The sequence below is a fragment of the Chenopodium album genome, chromosome 14, assembly GCF_948465745.1.
Source record: "Chenopodium album chromosome 14, dcCheAlbu1.1, whole genome shotgun sequence".
Taxonomy (NCBI): Eukaryota; Viridiplantae; Streptophyta; class Magnoliopsida; order Caryophyllales; family Amaranthaceae; genus Chenopodium; species Chenopodium album.
The window spans coordinates 49,812,810-49,829,694 of NC_137847.1; the positions used below are offsets into that span (position 1 = coordinate 49,812,810).

The following is a 16,885-nucleotide window of genomic DNA, read 5'->3' on the forward strand; positions in this document are numbered from 1 at the left end:
TAGTGTTAGTATATTTGAATTTCAATCTGAAATTATCAAAAATAGTTTTGCATGCAAATCATAAGTTGAAATTGAATTCGATCGAATACTATAGTAAACTGAGTATCTGAAAATAAATTAGGCCTGATTTCAAATTATAAGTCGAAATTAACTACGATCTGAAATTCGATTGGCATTAATTGGTAATAATAAGTAGAAATTAACTCCAATTTAAATATGATCTGATATTAAATTGAAATTTAATACGATCTGAAATTCAATTTGGCTTGCATGCGAATTATAAGTCGAAATTCATATTTCAAAATCGGTATAATACAATCTGAAATCATGCGAATTATAAATCGAAATCAATATTATATGAAATTTGAAATTACATGCAAAGAAAATTATGAATTAGATTGTACCTTTTTCAGCAGTAATTGAGCTGCAAATTGATTCTATAGGTGAATCAGAATCTCCTTCAATCATCATCCTATTGTTTGATTTCTCCATGTTTTTCTGGAATTTGCAGATTTGAATTATATGAATTTTGCAGATTTGAATTTTATGAAATTTTGGGAAAATGAAGTGGTTGAATTTCAATGAATGACGGCGCTCGAAATTTTATGAAAAAGATTAAAATGATGAAAACGACAAAATTAAGACAATTTATAAAATGGCGCGCGGGCTTTGGTCGGGTTGGTCAGGCCCGCACCTTTTTAATTAATGAGCCCGGACTCACGTGAGTCCGGTCTCACGCAAAACGTTCAACTATGGCTATTCATCACTCTAAAATAAAAAATAAAAAAATCATTGATCCTAAATATGCTACATATTCAATTCAGCTCAGCTCAGCTCCAATCAGCTCAGTTCAATTTAGTCCAGCTTTAATTAGTTCAGTTCAGTTTAGTTCAGCTCAGTTTAGGTAATGTGAACAGGCCCTAAGAATTTTCCATAAAGATGGAAATTATTGACTTAATGGTTTAGGTTGTATAAAAATAGATACTAGTATAAATATGAAAATTTTAAGATACAGCAGCCTGTACCTTGCTTGGTACAGACAAAAAGCGCGGAAAGAACATGTAGCTGTTTTGTAATGAACTTACTGCTGTTTTTTAAAGAACACATATCAGTTTTGTAAGGAACATCTAATTTTATGTTTTTTTTTTTTGTATATATAAAGAACACCTGTAATATAAATAAAGAACATGAAAATATTATGTGATGAACAGTATTTATATATATCTACAGTAATTTTAAGACAAAATTCAATGAACATTTCACAATAAGCAATGAACATTATATCACGAATAAAAATATGTTCTTTTCACTCTTTTTTGGTGCAAACATGTTCTTTTTTACTTTAGGTATATGTTCTTTACATTGCAATAGTATGTTCTTTTCTTTGCAATTGTATGTTCTTTACATTTGTATAATATGTTCCTTTTGTGAAACGGTGGTACGATGCAAGGTACCCCGCCTGTATGTAGGAACCACACACTGGTATAAATATAGATATGCTCTTTTCTCTTTACTAGGGTTTTAGTCTTCCCGGTAATTTAATTTAATTAGACTATTTTTTTAAAAAAATTCTTTAATTTGATTTTGTTTGTTGCTTTGATTTTCTTTGTTCTCTCCATTTGTGAGAGTTTGTCTCAAATTTCCGGGATTTTGATTCTCGTTTATGGATGAAAATGTTATTTTAGGAATTCTAATAATAATTGGGAAGATGATTTGGATTCTTATGTTATTTTAGGGATTTTGATTCTCGTTTATCATCAGCATGCATATTACAAAGGCCTCTCACTTGAAAAGATGTGAATCTGCTAGTGTCAAGATTGAAGCGATGGAGTGTGAGTTTGCCAAATATGCAAAATAGTCATGGTTGTAAAATTTATGTTATTATCTCTCAATCTTTGGTTTAGAAATCTTTTTTATTATTATTGTCAATACTACGAATAGCTATTTATTAAAGATATTGTTATTATGATGGATTAAGTGGGTAAATAATGGAGCATGTGAAAGTAAAAAAAACTCAACTTGATTAGTATATTAAATACACTTGGTTCACATTAATATATTGTGGACCACTATTAATGAAGTTTAAATGTTACTATTTAACTAAAAGGTCGTTATATTCTATCAAAAATAAAATAACGGTCGATATATTAATACAAAAAGGGGTGATTATGTCAAAAGAAAGGTTATTATGTTAAAATAAAGTTTAATGTATATTTTATAATGAGAGTTTTAATATACGTAGTATGTTAAAATTGGATGACGTGTGTGGATCACAAGTCCACAAACAATAATATTATCGTGAACCAGGTCCATACATACATTAACAATTCATTCTATTCATACCAATAATATAGTGTAAATATCACTAAGGGTATGTTCTCATTGACTGAACTCAGTTGAACTGAACTGAACTTATTAGAGCTGAAATGAATATTTTATAAGAGAAGGAAATTAGGAGCTGAACTGAACATATTAGAGTTAAACTGAAATGAACTGAAAATAAACGTATGAGAACAGGCCCTAAGTATAAAATAAAATCGAGTATTATAGCCAGGTCATGAGACAGCGACACTTGACATTTCAAGTTTTCACGTGACAATAACTATGCGTAAACATGACACGTTAAATGTTACTCAGCGATATCAAATGTCTTGTTTTAGGATTAAAAAAAAAAAAGTTAATTTAGAGTTTTATTTTTGATAAACTTTTAATATATCACATACATAATTTTTACTTAATATTTTCAATACATATACTTTACTTTGTATATATCTTATAAAATTGTAATTTTTGCATCATAAAATTCATTTTACAAAAATGCTTTAAAACAAGATTCATTAATGATACATTTTAACTATTTATGAGTACTTTATTTCAATTTAACATATATGAAACAAAATTAAAAAAATAAATAAAAACTCTAAATTTCCAAGATGTATATTTTTCTAAACAATGTGAACAAAACAGGCCCTTCTAAAGTTAGACATGTTTTGTTCATCTTATTTTCACTTATTTTACGTCTAATAAATTCTAAAATCATAAGTTATAGTAAATTAAAAGTTGTTCAATACAAACTACAACTAAAATAAGTTTTAATCATTAAGATCTACGAGTAACAAATTCTGGTAAGTTTAGATAAGGGAAAATCAGATGAATTTGAACACACAAATAGTAGGGAAAATCAGATGAATTTGAACACACAAATAGTAGTCTCATAACAATAAGAGTATGTTGGATTTCCACGATTTCTATGAAGAATGAGATGGAAGTGGTAGTATTATTTAGAATACAAGATTTGAAAACTTTGAACTTGATCAAAAACAATGAATGGGCTTACTGCTGGCAAAAGTCTAGCGATAGGAATATAGGATGAATGATTGATAGTCCTAGGCAGAAACTAACACCACTAAAATACCAATTTTTCTAAACAATTTTTTAATGGTAGCTTACTAACCTACATGGTAATTTATACCCTCTCGTCATATCATTAAATTTCTTTAATTATCTAGCTAGTTATTTAGGAAAATATGCATTGATACAAGTCTAATGATATGTGATGATATATTATTTGATATATAGTTTTTCACAAACTTTTAAAAAAATCGGGTGTACAATAATTATTATTGTACATCCATTTTAAATCTCTCTTAAAGTGATCAAAAGTTACCCCTAAAATGAATAAAAGTTACCCTAATATGTATAAAAGTAACCCAATACAAATAAAAATAATCTACGTTTTATTGGTAAAGAATCACATTTTAAATGACTAAAATTCAATTATTAGTGATTGAAAATAATTTTATCACCCTTATAAAACTTTTCTTGTTCGATTTTTTTAATAAAAGTCTTATTAATTGGGAACACATTAGTTAATCACCCAATGTCTTGCATTTCACCTAGCCTCCTAAGAAGTAGGGTAGGTGAATTGTGGTCACTTGTAAAAATTAACACAAGTGGTGATGGTTTTGTACCAAACCGTGGATGGTCAAGCTAAGCACAAGCCATTTAGTGCAGTGTAAATAAATAAAAACTTGCTACTTGAACAAAACTTTGAACTAAATAATGTTGCACTTGCATTGAATCTAATCATTCTACTATATGTGACGACTTTTTACTTTGCTTTTAGTTTGGTAATTTAAACTAGGGGTAATTTCGTCTTTTTCACACCAATGTCTACTACTATATATATGTATACCATACTCTCGATCTCCATCCACAATTTTTGTCATACGAGTACCATTCTAATTTTGCAAATTCCTTCATTCAAGTTGAAAACATTTTTCTACAAAAAAATAAAAAATGGTTAGTGCAAGGAGTTGTGATCTAGTGGGTGCGAGTGCAGGAACACAAAAAAATTGTAGCCGTCGAATTCCGAAAAGAGGTCAAGTGAAGGTGGCAATCGTATTGGTGTTGGTACACTCCGTTGCATCAATCTTCTCCCATCGTGTTGCCCGTCATCATGCACATTAGGGCTTTTTCACCTTTTTACTTCAATTTTTTTTTTCTTTAAGTGAAATGTTAGATTTTCCACTTTTTTTAGGAAATTGTAAGATTTATAATATAGAGTTTCAACTTTGTACAGGTAGTTGTTGTATTGGAGTATATTAGTGACAATTTTTTGTTGTTGTATAAAAAAAAATGTTAATTGATTGAATAATATTTGGGTATTTAATTGTCGTTATTTCATTGATTACAAGTTTTTTTTTCTTTTCTTTTTTCCACGGGAACAAAAAATAATTGGTAACTAGTGTGTTGACCCAGGCGTTGCCCTGGAATGTTGCTTAGATTTTTTTTTTAATAAAGTGTTTGAATTTTTCAATATTAATAATTTAGAAATATAATGTTAAAATATTGAAAAGAATTGAAAGAGTAATATGAGTTTCATTTGTTTTTACTTTGGGTGCTTTTTTGTATTCTACGTTTATATACATTTGTGTGGATGAATGAAGCATAAATTATTGCTAGTTAAGATGGTAAGACATGTGATATTCATGATCTTATAGGTTCAAACCTCTTTCTATGCAATTTTTTTGATTAATATTGCCATGAAATATTGAATCGTGATGTGGCACGATGCCATTGATTATTGAGTGGTGATGTGGCACATAAACGTTTTTAAGAACGCTTTTTAATATATAATATAAAGTATAGATAGATATTGTATTTTGTTTTACCATAAGTCAGCTAAATTTCTAAATTTCAAAAGTCGTGATATTATAATGCTTAAGTTTTGGAAGGAAAAAAATAAAATTCGGCCACACTTGCCGGATTTTGTTAGCTGGCCGAATTTTGTTAGTGGAAAACTAAAATGGGTAGTGCTACTTAAATTTTTTAATTTAGAGGATAGTTTTTTTATATAAAAATTTTAAGCGAATAGTTGTTGACAAAATAACTTATTAGATAGGTAGTTTCTAATAATTTTTAATAATAATATAATACAGTAGTCAAAGTGTTCCGCAAGGCACATACCTTTAATAAAATAATAACTACATGATGAGTAGAGTTTGCTTAATTACACCTTCATCCAAATTTCTTCCCCCCTGAAACCACACCAAATCAAAATAAAAAAAGTCCCTTGAAAAGGTTTTTTTTTTTTAAAGGAAAGGAAATTGAGTTCCAAAATGTGAGAAATTAGAGATGTTAATCCCTTATTGTTAGCTTAACTCGAAAGAGTAAATCTAGACGAAAGAGTAATACTTTTTTCTGTTCTTTTTTACTTGACATGTTAATTTTATTACGCTTGTCAATGCAAAATTTTGACTATCAATAACTTTAAATCTCCATAAATTATATATTATAAAAGTTATATATTATGATAGTACTTATTGAGACGAATTTAAAAATATCCCACATGAATATGTATTTCCTTATATTATTCACAAAAGACGGTTAAAGGAGGAGTGGTAAATAGTGTAAAAGTCAAAATGGTTCAAGTAAAAAAGAAAATTGATTAAAATACTACAATTAAGGACTTGTTCTCTTCAACTTGTTTTAGATACTTATTCCTTATTTAATAAATTTTAATCAGATTAGACCAGAAATATTCAGATCAGATTAGATTAAAACTTTTAATTACCATTTACTTATTGCTAAATATCGTTAATCGCGTATTAATAAAATTTATGAGAATTATATATTTGAAAAGTTCATAATGAAATGAATCTAACAAACCTATTTTGATAATGTTTTTCTGTATAGATTAATATTAAAATGCTGTCAAAGTTTAGTCAAATTATTGAATTATATCAGATCAGACCAGATTAGAAAAAATTCAAATCAAACCTTAATAAAATCAGACCAAATGTCTTTATTTCAGGCGAAGAGAACAAGTCCTAAATTTCGTCCATTGGTCAAAGTAAATTATGAGAGGTGTTAAAAAACAAGTTCGGAACATATTGCAAAAGGGTCGGGCTCTCCTTGACGGGTTGAGACGAGTCAGTTTGACAAATTAGATAGGAAATAGAATAGAATAGCTTGTATTGACCTTTTATAGGAAACAATATTTCTAAAAGATATAGAACCAATGAACCATAATAATAAATCCGATATATTCTCTAAATATATAACATAAAATAAATCTAAATATATTATTTCTTTAATGATATCTGGAAAATATATACTACCCGAGCCTTTTCCGATACCTTTTTTTTTTTTTTTTTTTTTTTAAACCGCCTTTTCCGATACCTTGTTTACGTATGTTTTCAATATTTTAAGCCCGGAGCCTTTTCCCTGTCTCTCTCATTGAATTCTGTTGAGTAAACTTTCTCTCCTTCATTGAAACAGGTAACATGGTTTTCCTTAATCATAGTCTAGTGTTAGTCTTTCTTTAATTTACTTCAATTGATTGATCAATTACACTGTTTTTTGGTTATTATTTAATTCTTATCTATACAATTTGATAATTGACTCAAATTTGGTTGCTAATGTGTTGCAAAACCCTTGATTTTTTTTTCAGTTGTTTTTGCAATTGTTGTTTATTAACCTTGGCTTTCATTTTAGCTGCAGTTTAATTAATTTATATACAAGTATTGATTAATTTTATATACAAGTATTGATTTTGAATTTACTAATTAATTTATTTTTATTTTGATGTCTGAATTACTGAACTATATGAAAAAAAAAAAATAATAATTTTAGCTGAAAAGGCCATGGCAAACAGCAAATATGAGTATGTTAAGTCCTTTGAAGTTCAAGACAAAATTAGGCTGCCCACTCTGATGGTTGTTGTCATTGATGGCCGGAATTTTCGAAGGTGATTCTCTTTATTCCTTGCTTTGAAGATGGTTTTCTATACAGATGATTCGGGTGTCTTTATTATATATCCTCGCTTGCTTGATTACAGTATCCACCACTTATTTGATTATATATCTTCGTTTGCTTGATTACAATTTACAAATAGCCGCGTAGTTGAGTATATATCCTCGCTTGCTTGATTATCATAGCCGCTTATTTGAGTATAAATCCTCGCTTGCTTGATTATAATAGCAACTTATTTGAGTATATATCCTCGCTTGCTTGATTATAATAGCTACTTAATAATCGGTTTATTAAATAGCTTGACATTGCTGATGCTCATTTTGGTTTGAATGTTGGCAATCATGAATGACTTGAATGTTTGTTAATCTTGTCTGCCGTTTTCTTTTACCAAGATTCATATACATTCCACAGATAGTGTTCAACAAGAGTATCCACACGACATTAGTGTTAGCTTCCATACTATCATATACTCTCTCTGCTTGATGTTTTGTATGATCTTTAAGACTGATCTCTGGCCTCCAGGGCCGTCTTAGGGAATTTGGGGGCCCTCTGCTAATTATAAAAATCAAACTTAAAGCTACTCCTTAGATACACAAATTTGTCAATTCAAAAATACACTATTCTATAACATCAGGCCTAAAGCATAATTAATTTTAAAAAATTGACATTTTAGTGTCAAAAAATTCACAAATGCACACTTTAATCTTCAACAAGAGAAATCTAAGAGCTTAAACTTTCTTCAACAAAAGCAAACTACACGTACAAATTAAAATGCCTTAAGTAAAAATAAATCAGTAGAATGAGTACTTGATGTTGCCATCATAAATAATCAAGGAATTGGACAAAAGACTTTAAAACCTGAAGGAATTAGTTACGAGTACATTGCTAGAAATTTGGAGTCTTTTGTTTATGTCAAATTCTCAACTTCTTACTGTGAAAAATGAAAGTATGAAGTATTTAGTGTGTTTACTAGAGGGGAGAAAGATAAATTAATCAATAAATGGGCTTATCCTATGTTAATTATAATAAATGAAAGTATTGCTTAGGAGAGAGAAGATGACTTATTTATATTTTCAAGAATATATTACGCATTCACACTACCTAGTTTCAGAGGAGAGAGAATTAGATTAGCTTTAATACTACCTCCGTTACAGGTTATGTGCAACAATTAGACATTTTCCTTCTCTGCTTTATGTCAAATCATTGCACATAACCTGTAACGGAGGTAGTAAATGAGTACATGACAGCTTTGCTCAGTGTTTTTCTCACTTGGGCTTCGATTAAAGTAAATTTCGGATTTTTGGGCCCTCAAAAATGGGAGGCCGTATGCAGTTGCACACTTTGCACACCCTCTTCAACAGGCATGCTGGCCTCAGTTTCCCAAACTGACCTAGTGCCTATAGTTATCGTATTTGTTGCCTATTGCCTGATCTCTTCAGCTTAATTTCAGTTGAGTTCACTTCAGCTCCTAATTTCCTTCTCTCATAAACAATTCATTTCGGCTATATTCAATTCAATTCAGCTGAGCCACAACTTAGTTCAGTAAATCACAACAGGCCCATTGATGATTGAGAAGGAGGCCTATTGTTGTTGTTGGGATTTTCCTCTTTTTTCATAGTATAGAAAGAACAATCAATGCAATATTTGATTTAATTTTCCAAACTTACTCTCTTTTCTTCCATTTATCAGCGTCTCGTGCAACATCTAAGAAGTGTAGATAAGCTTATTTCCATAACTTTAATGGATTTGAGGGCTTTCTAGTTTATGCTCTCTACAACCTTCAACTCCCTTCATTATGAACGCAGTATTAATTTCTTCACAACCTGATCATGGAGCTTTCTTTGCTAGAATTTACTTGGTACATTTTCTCGAGTGGTTGAAATTACATTGATTGTCACAAAGTTATATTCACACTGTCTATGTAATGAAAACATTGAGGCTTGTATTTTTTTAACTACCCCTCTAAAAACCTAGCGTCCACCCCCCACCCCCACCCACACACCCTTTTATCTTTTGCTGGTTGGTTGTCCCTTGTACTTAACAAAAATTCTCTTACCTGTGAACTTGATATAACAGGTTCTCTGAAGCTCATAAATTTGAGAAGCCTCGTGATAGAAAAGCCTTGGAGTTGATGATTTCATGTGCAAAAGCTGTCATGGAGGAATACGCTGACATAATATTTTCATATGGATATAGCGATGAATTTAGGTACTTGTAAATCTCATTTACTCGCTTGCTTCAATTTGAATAGTTCAATTTGATGTTTATCAGCTGGTTGTTGCTGTTGCCCTTTGCAGTTTTGTATTAAAAAAGGAGTCCATATTTTACCAGAGACGTGAAAGGTTTGTGGTTGAATCTACATTCAGATGTTAGTACCTGGGATTCACAAATTTCCTTGTTGACATACTGATGTTTTAATTGCTGTTTCATATTGCTTTATTTTCCCCTTTTATTAGTTTAAGATATAGTGCTTTCTGGTTTAAATGTTGATCTGTTGCTTGATATCACATTATATTTTCAGTAGTAATGTAGATAAGATTTTCGTTTTCTATTTCTTTTTTCTTTTGTTCTCAATAGAAATTCTTAATACTTCCAAACATATCTTTTGCAGTAAGATACTGTCCCTACTTGTGTCATTCTTCACTTCTGTATATACCTTAAAATGGAAGGAATTCTTTCCACATCAGAAATTGCTTTATGCGCCTTCATTTCATGCACACATTATTCGGTGTCCAACTTTGGAGGTTCTCCAAAATTATCTTGCATGGAGGCAGAATGATTGTAAGTAATTTACCTCATGGCTAATTGCTCTGAAGCTCTGATATTTCATTCAAAAGCTATGAATACTATTATTATATGGGTGCTTTTACCTCAATGTATGTATTCTCTTTGTTTCATAGGTCACCTCAACAATTTATATGATACATGTTTTTGGACACTGATTAAAAGTGGAAAGAGTGAATCTGAAGCCCATGGACGTCTCAAGGTATTGCCAATTTTTTTTTTGTATGCATACAGTTTCTGTATACTGGGGTAATGGATGTCTGGTGCATTTGACGCATATATTAACTATGTTTACTATTCATCCATTTTGTTTGATTTATCCTTAGCAGTATTGTCTTTCATCTGTAATACTCGTAATTTCTTTTGTGAGTTAGGAATCTGGGGTATTGGTTGTGGTAATAAGGTGCTGCGTTTGTTTGGGATTCTATATGCAATCTGAGCCACATATTCTGTTATGGGATTATAGAGATAAAACCTTTTTTTAATCTTCACTGTTTACATATCTTAGAAGTTTGTTTGTTTGTTTTTTTTTTTTTTTTTTTGAGAGAACATATCTTAGAAGTTAACCACGCTGTAGAGCATTTTTTTTTGAGAGAACATATCTTAGAAGTTAACCACGCTGTAGAGCATTTTTTTTTGAGAGAACATATCTTAGAAGTTAACCACGCTGTAGAGCATTAGTTATTATAAATTTCTTTACCTTAACATCTGACACTTATACATTACAATTATTTTCATCTTACTTTTATGCATCTCTGTTTGCCAATATTAAAATTAAAATCTGATAGTCTGAGTGATAATGAGGTGACTACTATATTTTCCTAGATTTGTAATCTGTCTCTTGCTTTCATTGTTAGAGCTATATCTGAGGTTGACAGTTTTAAAATTACTAGATCCATGTGTGTTATAATAGTCATTGCATATATTCTTTTCTGATAACTCTCCTTGATGTATCTGTTGTGTCATGTCTGTAACTACAGGGAACACAAAAAAAGGAAAAAAATGAGCTTCTCTTCCTGGAATTTCACTTTAATTATAAGACTCTCCATCCAATGTTACGACAAGGAACTTGTCTTTTCAAGACTCAGGTGCACATCTGCTACTGTTTTCTGGATTTTATGTTTTATCTGTTTCTATAATTTGATGGATAAGCCTTTTTGCATTGATATAAATTTCAAAATCCACCAAGCTGTGGTCTACTGGCATTTTGTTATTGACTATTCTTAACTCATTTCATTGAAATAACATTGCATGAATGAGTGAATGACCCCAGAGCCTCATACTTATAGCTTTGTCTAGTGGGTTTTTATGTTTGTTTTAGAATCATAATCATATTCCATTTTAGATCCTTTTAAACTAGCCATTTAATATATACTCTTGTGTGGTAGATTGGAAAGCGTTTCCCAATTCTTCTACAATATTAACTGTGTATATGAACAACTTCTAATCGCACTATTCAATCCATCGAAGCCTTAATCCCATGAGTTGGGTCGGCTACATGAATCAAAAGTGATTATCCGTGTAGTCACCGACAAACTCCTCCATCCCTTACGATCAAATGTCTCAACCTCATGCAAATCCATATACTTTATATCCTTCCTAACTACTTCCAACCAAGTCGTTTTTGGTTTTCCACTCTTCCACTCTTCGTATCGGTGCACCCTCGGGTCTCCGTCTTACATGCCCAAACCAACGTAGGCGATTTTCCCTTAGTTTGCTTGCGCCACACCCACTTTCTTGTGGATAACCTCATCTCTTAGGGGTTGTTTGCTTGAACTTCTTGGAATGGGTTGTTTATTTGTTTGGTTAGGCTATTTAGTATGGAATCTCATACTTGGGGGCTTCTAACTTCACCCCATTCCCTTGGAATCTCATATCCACCTCCCCCCGAAGCCCCAAGGATTTATAATCCATACTACCACTCAAGTATGAGAATCCATTCCATGATTAAACCAAAAAAACTTTAGATTGGTATGGGATATAGTCCATATAGAATCCATACCACCCAAGTATGAGAATCCATACTAATCCATTCCAGCTTAGTGAACCAAACGACCCCTTAGAGTGTTCCCGCATTCTAATTGCACTATTGGATCCCTTTTTTTTTTTTTTTTTTTGCTTGTTTGCCTTGTAAAATCATATATGAAGAAATCTTCTTTCTCATTTTCTTTTTTTATTTTTTATTTTTTATTTATTTTATTTTTATTCAAGGATGTATAAGCCCCTTTTAATTTTGGTCATATGAGCCTATTTTTTGAAGGGGTGAGGGTGATTATAGGAGCTCTATGCTGTCCGAATAAGAGTGAGCAGTATTAGTGGTAGTGGAAAATTTACTAAGCCAAAAACCTTTGGAAAGGACTTTTTATTACTGTTATAAACTTATAATTGTGGGGCAATGCTGCAATGATTAAATTTTTTATATGACTTGGAAGAGTTTACCTAAACACAACAATCTAGTATTCTAATCTAAAAAACAATACTTTTATACAAACCCAAAACATGCGACCTAAGCTCTCCATGTCACAGTTTAAAATCTAATTAAATATATTAATAGTTAGAGTTTAAATTTGATGAAAGATGTATTCTTTATGTAGTGTCAGTTATCCTTCCTGGTCTCCTTGTAAGTGGTTCCAAGTATACCTATTTGTCATTTTTGTCTGCTGATGTAGATTGAAGAGGTTGTTAAGTACAAGGAAAATGGCGATCCTATCAAGAGACTTCGGAGAAAGATAATGGAAGTTCACTCAGATAATATAGCTGGCAAAAGCTTCTGGAATCAGCACTCTTCTCTTCTTTCAGAACTAGGCAGATTTGAAGAAGATATTCACAAAATTAGACCAGAATATGTAGAGTCCTTTCTATTTCAGGATAAATTGATGTTGTCCACTTGGATAGTGGTCAGAATTGATGGTTGCCATTTCCATAGGTAATTGACTTGTGTGATGAGTAATATTACTTACGGTTTGATAAATCCATTGTGTTGTGAGAATAATTGCATCAAAATTCAAATAAAAAATTTTGACTTATCATAAATGCTAGTTACATGCATTATTTATGCTCTTATTGTCTTGCATAAATAATATGGATCCTGCTTCAAAAATAAATGTAAAACTAGCTGAGAAATAATTTTGCAATACTGCACATTGTTTTACATGTGCTGTATTGTCTCTTCATAGTTAACGTGGGCTGTGCTTAAGGATTAGTAAAAGAAATGAGTTGTGCTGCACATATGGTTCTTTTTTTTTTTTTTTTTTTTTTTTGCTGTCGACTTAGTTTATGTATCTCAGATTCAACTGGGTTAATGTATGGTGAATCCAGTCAGTTGTCTGGTTCAAGGCTGAAATGGTGTAGATGAATCTTGCAAGTGAACGTTTTGGCTTTTGTTAGGTTCTCTGATATTCATAAATTTAAGAAGCCTAATGATGAAGAAGCTTTGAAGCTTATGAATTCATGTGCAGCAGCTGTTTTAGAAGAGTTTCAAGATATAACCTTTGCATATGGTGTCAGTGATGAATTCAGGTAATTTGGTGGTTGCTCTCTTTCTACCAACAGCTCTACAATTGCTTGAAGTCAAAATTTCTAATTGCTTTGTTGATGAACAGTTTTGTTTTGAAAAAGGACTCAAAATTCTATGAACGACAACCCTGGTATGTCTTGGTCTACCCCTTGGCTTCTTATCTCATGGGCTTTGGCACAGATTTAGTTAAATAATGAAAACCTAGGAAATCTTCAAGGTTTTATACAATTATGCTGAGCCTTTTATTTTTCTCTACAGTGGCATAGTGTCCTCAATGGTATCATTCTTCTCAACAATGTACATCAGTAAATGGAATGAGTTTTTCCCAGAAACAGCGTTGCACTATCCCCCCTCATTTGATGGAAGAGCTGTTTGCTACCCATCATCTGAGATTCTTCGGGACTATTTGTCTTGGAGACAAGTCGATTGTGAGTATCGTCAATTTTATTTGTCCGGTATGTTTTATGCATGTTGACTGATCTAATCTACTTCAAAAGTTGTTAATGGTAAATATGTAGTACTTTTCTTTTTCCTTTTCAGTTTTTATGAAATTGGACTGCTAATCTTTGTAAAATTCAGGTCACATTAACAACCAGTATAATACCTGTTTCTGGATGCTGGTAAATTCTAGAAAATCCAAGCCTGAAGCCCAAAATTATTTGAAGGTACATCATTTGTTCCTCACTAGTAGCACTGACAGCTTGTTTAATGCAGTTTTCATTCTGTATGAGATAAAGAGTGTCGATATATCTTGGGCCTCTTGGCTCAATTCTTTTGTAGTTGCTTGTAATTTGAAAACATTTTCTTGTAATATGCAGGGCACGCAAACACAAGAAAAGAATGACTTGCTTGCTCAAAATGGTATTGATTATAATGCATTACCAGATATATTTCGTCGAGGCTCATGTATCTTTCGGGATAAGGTATGGCTCTCCTCCTTTTTTGTTGTCTGCCTTGAGTGATGTATGGTATAGCCTTTCATCTTTTCTACGATTTTATCTATTTCACGCACATAATCTTCTTTAGCAATTTGCGTGAAATTTTAATCAATTCTGCTCATTAGAATGGCGTGAATGTTCTCTAAGGCAACTGTTTCTATATGTAGGAAAACAAGGCAATTATGGAGGTAAATTATTCTGAAGATTCTAAAAAGAAAATTGTTATTGAACACTGTAACATAATCGATGACGATTTCTGGGATTCACACCCATGGATCCTTGGTGACAAGCTCCCTTTGGAGTGTGCTAATACTAGACACTGGCGGAGCCAGCGTGGGACTAGGCTGTCCCCCCACTTCCCAAATAAAATCAGTTTAATTACAATATTTTGCGTAGTATGTCTTGTAGCAACTATTTTACTTCCTTTTTTTTTAAGCCATTTTTCTTCTTTTTTTAAAGCCATTTCAAGAAATCTTTATTAGAGTAGATAGTATTACTTCGTTGTATCTTTTTAACAATTACTCCACTTTCCTGTCAAAAAAAAAAAAAAAAAAAAAAAAAAAAAAAAATTACTCCACTTACTTTTTTTTTTGACAAAGGACAACTCGAAAAGAACAAACAAACCAACAGAAACTAGAAAATGAAACGGCGGAGCAGCTGACGAGTCCTAGCAGACGTTGCTAGACGATGAGCTGGGTGAACCACATCACGGGACACCTTCTGAATCTGGCACACCTGAAAAAATGGAATTTCATCCTAAAGCTGCTTGTGAATCCAAACAGAGGCAATGTCCTTGGAGACTTCATTTCGAAAACCAGCGAGGGAATCCATACAATCAGTCTGAAGGAGAACACGAGTAAAACCGCGCTGGATGGCCATAGGAAGAGCATAAAGACAAGCAAGCAACTCCGTCTGAGAAGCAGACAAAGCAAAACAGGCCTGAGCAGCACCACCCAGACTTACACGTGACTTAACAGAATAGAAACACCAACCAATACCAGCTCTAAAGTTCGAAGAACTCCAAGCACCATCAACAATAACACACCAGAGGGGAATAAGACATATTTCCCCGAAGGCAAAGAGAAAGGGGAGAGAAACTGAACCCTGGAGGGGGAGTAACCACCATAGCAGAGTAGTCTCTGGTGCCGCACTGCGAAAACTCCATTCCTGAGCTATCTGAAACACTGTGGAAGGGGGAACAGCTGCCTGACGAAATCGAATATTGTTCCTAAGGATCCAAATAGCCCAAACAAAAGACACAATAGAATCCAACGCAGTCCAGTCTATCAAAGGGAAGAACCACTGCTGAAAATTATAATCAAAATCAGGGGGACGAATACCCAACTGACCACAAGCCCAAAGACGATGAGTAAATGAACAAGACATAAAAAGATGTGTCACTGTCTCCGGAACCAAATGGCAAAAACAGGGAAGACCCTGACGATAAAGAGTAGTCGCCACTGGAAGAGCTTCATGGGTGAGTTTCCAGACAAAAAGCTTCCATCTTGGGAGAATAGGTAAAGCCCACCACTTATTCCAAAGAAGGGGAACAGGAGAAGGACTATTCCGAGGGAATCCGAAGTGCCAACCAAATAAGCATAAGCTGTCTTAGAAGAGAATAAACCATCTCGAGTGAATTTCCAGTAAACAAAGTCATCCATAGGTTGCGGAGGTCGTTCTAGGCTAAGAATTTTAGCCGCCGTGGAAGGAGGAAATATAGTGTACCAAAGTCGAATCCCAATCATTGGAGGCGGGATTCAGGAGAGATGACACCAGAATCGGCTGAACCGCTCCAGCTACAGAATTCTTAAACTGCACAGAAGTTCTTGGCACCCAAGAATCTTGAAGAATGAACATTAGAACCATTTCCAATCTTCCAACTGAGACCTTGTTTTAAAACTTGAAAACCCTCCGAAATACTTCTACAGCCCCAAGAAGGTCTAACCAAACGAGCATCCGAATGAAGATGTAAGAGCGAGGGATGCTTAGCATGAAGAACCCGAGAAACCAGAAGTTGCGGATTATGCAATAGACGACAAGATTGCTTCGCTAAAAGGGCCGATTAAAAACACCTACATGCCGAATACCTAAATCACCCATACCCTTGGGAGTGAAAAGAACGGAAGATGGAGCTAATGCTAACCCCTTAGAGAGAGGATTAGCTTTCCACCAAAAACAGACCAACAGATTATTAATCCTATCAGTAATGGAAGAAGGGATTTTAAACACCGACATAACATGAATAAGAGAGGCCACCAACACAGAGTTAATTACCATCAATTTCGCGGACGCCGATAAATGCAGAGAAGCAAAAGCCGATAACTTGGCAGCGATCTTGTCAACCAGAGGTTGGAAAGTCTTACATTTACTTCTTCCAATATCGACAGGA

The 16,885-nt window shown here is 32.8% G+C and overlaps 2 protein-coding genes across 3 annotated transcripts; one reads left to right on the forward strand and one right to left on the reverse strand.

The window, feature by feature from the left end:
- Positions 1-6,672: 6,672 nt before the first annotated feature.
- On the forward strand, positions 6,673-15,386 carry LOC145579454 (tRNA(His) guanylyltransferase 2-like). Of its 2 annotated transcripts, XM_081636702.1 has the most exons (14): positions 6,673-6,783; positions 7,138-7,252; positions 9,334-9,465; positions 9,555-9,599; positions 9,869-10,038; positions 10,158-10,243; positions 11,022-11,129; positions 12,711-12,967; positions 13,429-13,560; positions 13,644-13,688; positions 13,817-13,986; positions 14,138-14,223; positions 14,377-14,481; positions 14,664-15,384. In XM_081636702.1, the coding sequence occupies exons 2-14, from the start codon at positions 7,149-7,151 to the stop codon at positions 14,976-14,978; spliced, it is 1,755 nt and encodes a 584-aa protein (XP_081492828.1). In that variant the 5' UTR covers positions 6,673-6,783; positions 7,138-7,148; the 3' UTR covers positions 14,979-15,384. The 2 variants fall into 2 exon arrangements, with proteins under 2 accessions (XP_081492828.1, XP_081492829.1); XM_081636703.1 differs by lacking the exon at positions 9,555-9,599 and having other exon boundaries at positions 14,664-15,386.
- On the reverse strand, positions 15,253-16,362 carry LOC145578249 (uncharacterized). The gene is made up of 2 exons (XM_081635605.1): positions 16,222-16,362; positions 15,253-16,026 (listed from the first exon to the last, which is right to left on the reverse strand). The coding sequence occupies exons 1-2, from the start codon at positions 16,360-16,362 to the stop codon at positions 15,253-15,255; spliced, it is 915 nt and encodes a 304-aa protein (XP_081491731.1).
- Between the last annotated feature and the right edge of the window lie 523 nt (positions 16,363-16,885).

Bases quoted from the DNA above. Each gene is read 5' to 3' on its own strand.
- LOC145578249 (XM_081635605.1), bottom strand. From the start codon at position 16,362: ATGGTTCTAATGTTCATTCTTCAAGATTCTTGGGTGCCAAGAACTTCT. The intron at 16,027-16,221 runs GTACACTATATT...CTTTGGAATAAG, and splicing joins ATGATTGGGATTCGACTTTG to TGGTGGGCTTTACCTATTCT.
- LOC145579454 (XM_081636702.1), top strand. From the start codon at position 7,149: ATGGCAAACAGCAAATATGAGTATGTTAAGTCCTTTGAAGTTCAAGAC. The intron at 9,466-9,554 runs GTACTTGTAAAT...TGCCCTTTGCAG, and splicing joins GGATATAGCGATGAATTTAG to TTTTGTATTAAAAAAGGAGT. The intron at 13,987-14,137 runs GTGAGTATCGTC...TGTAAAATTCAG, and splicing joins GTCTTGGAGACAAGTCGATT to GTCACATTAACAACCAGTAT.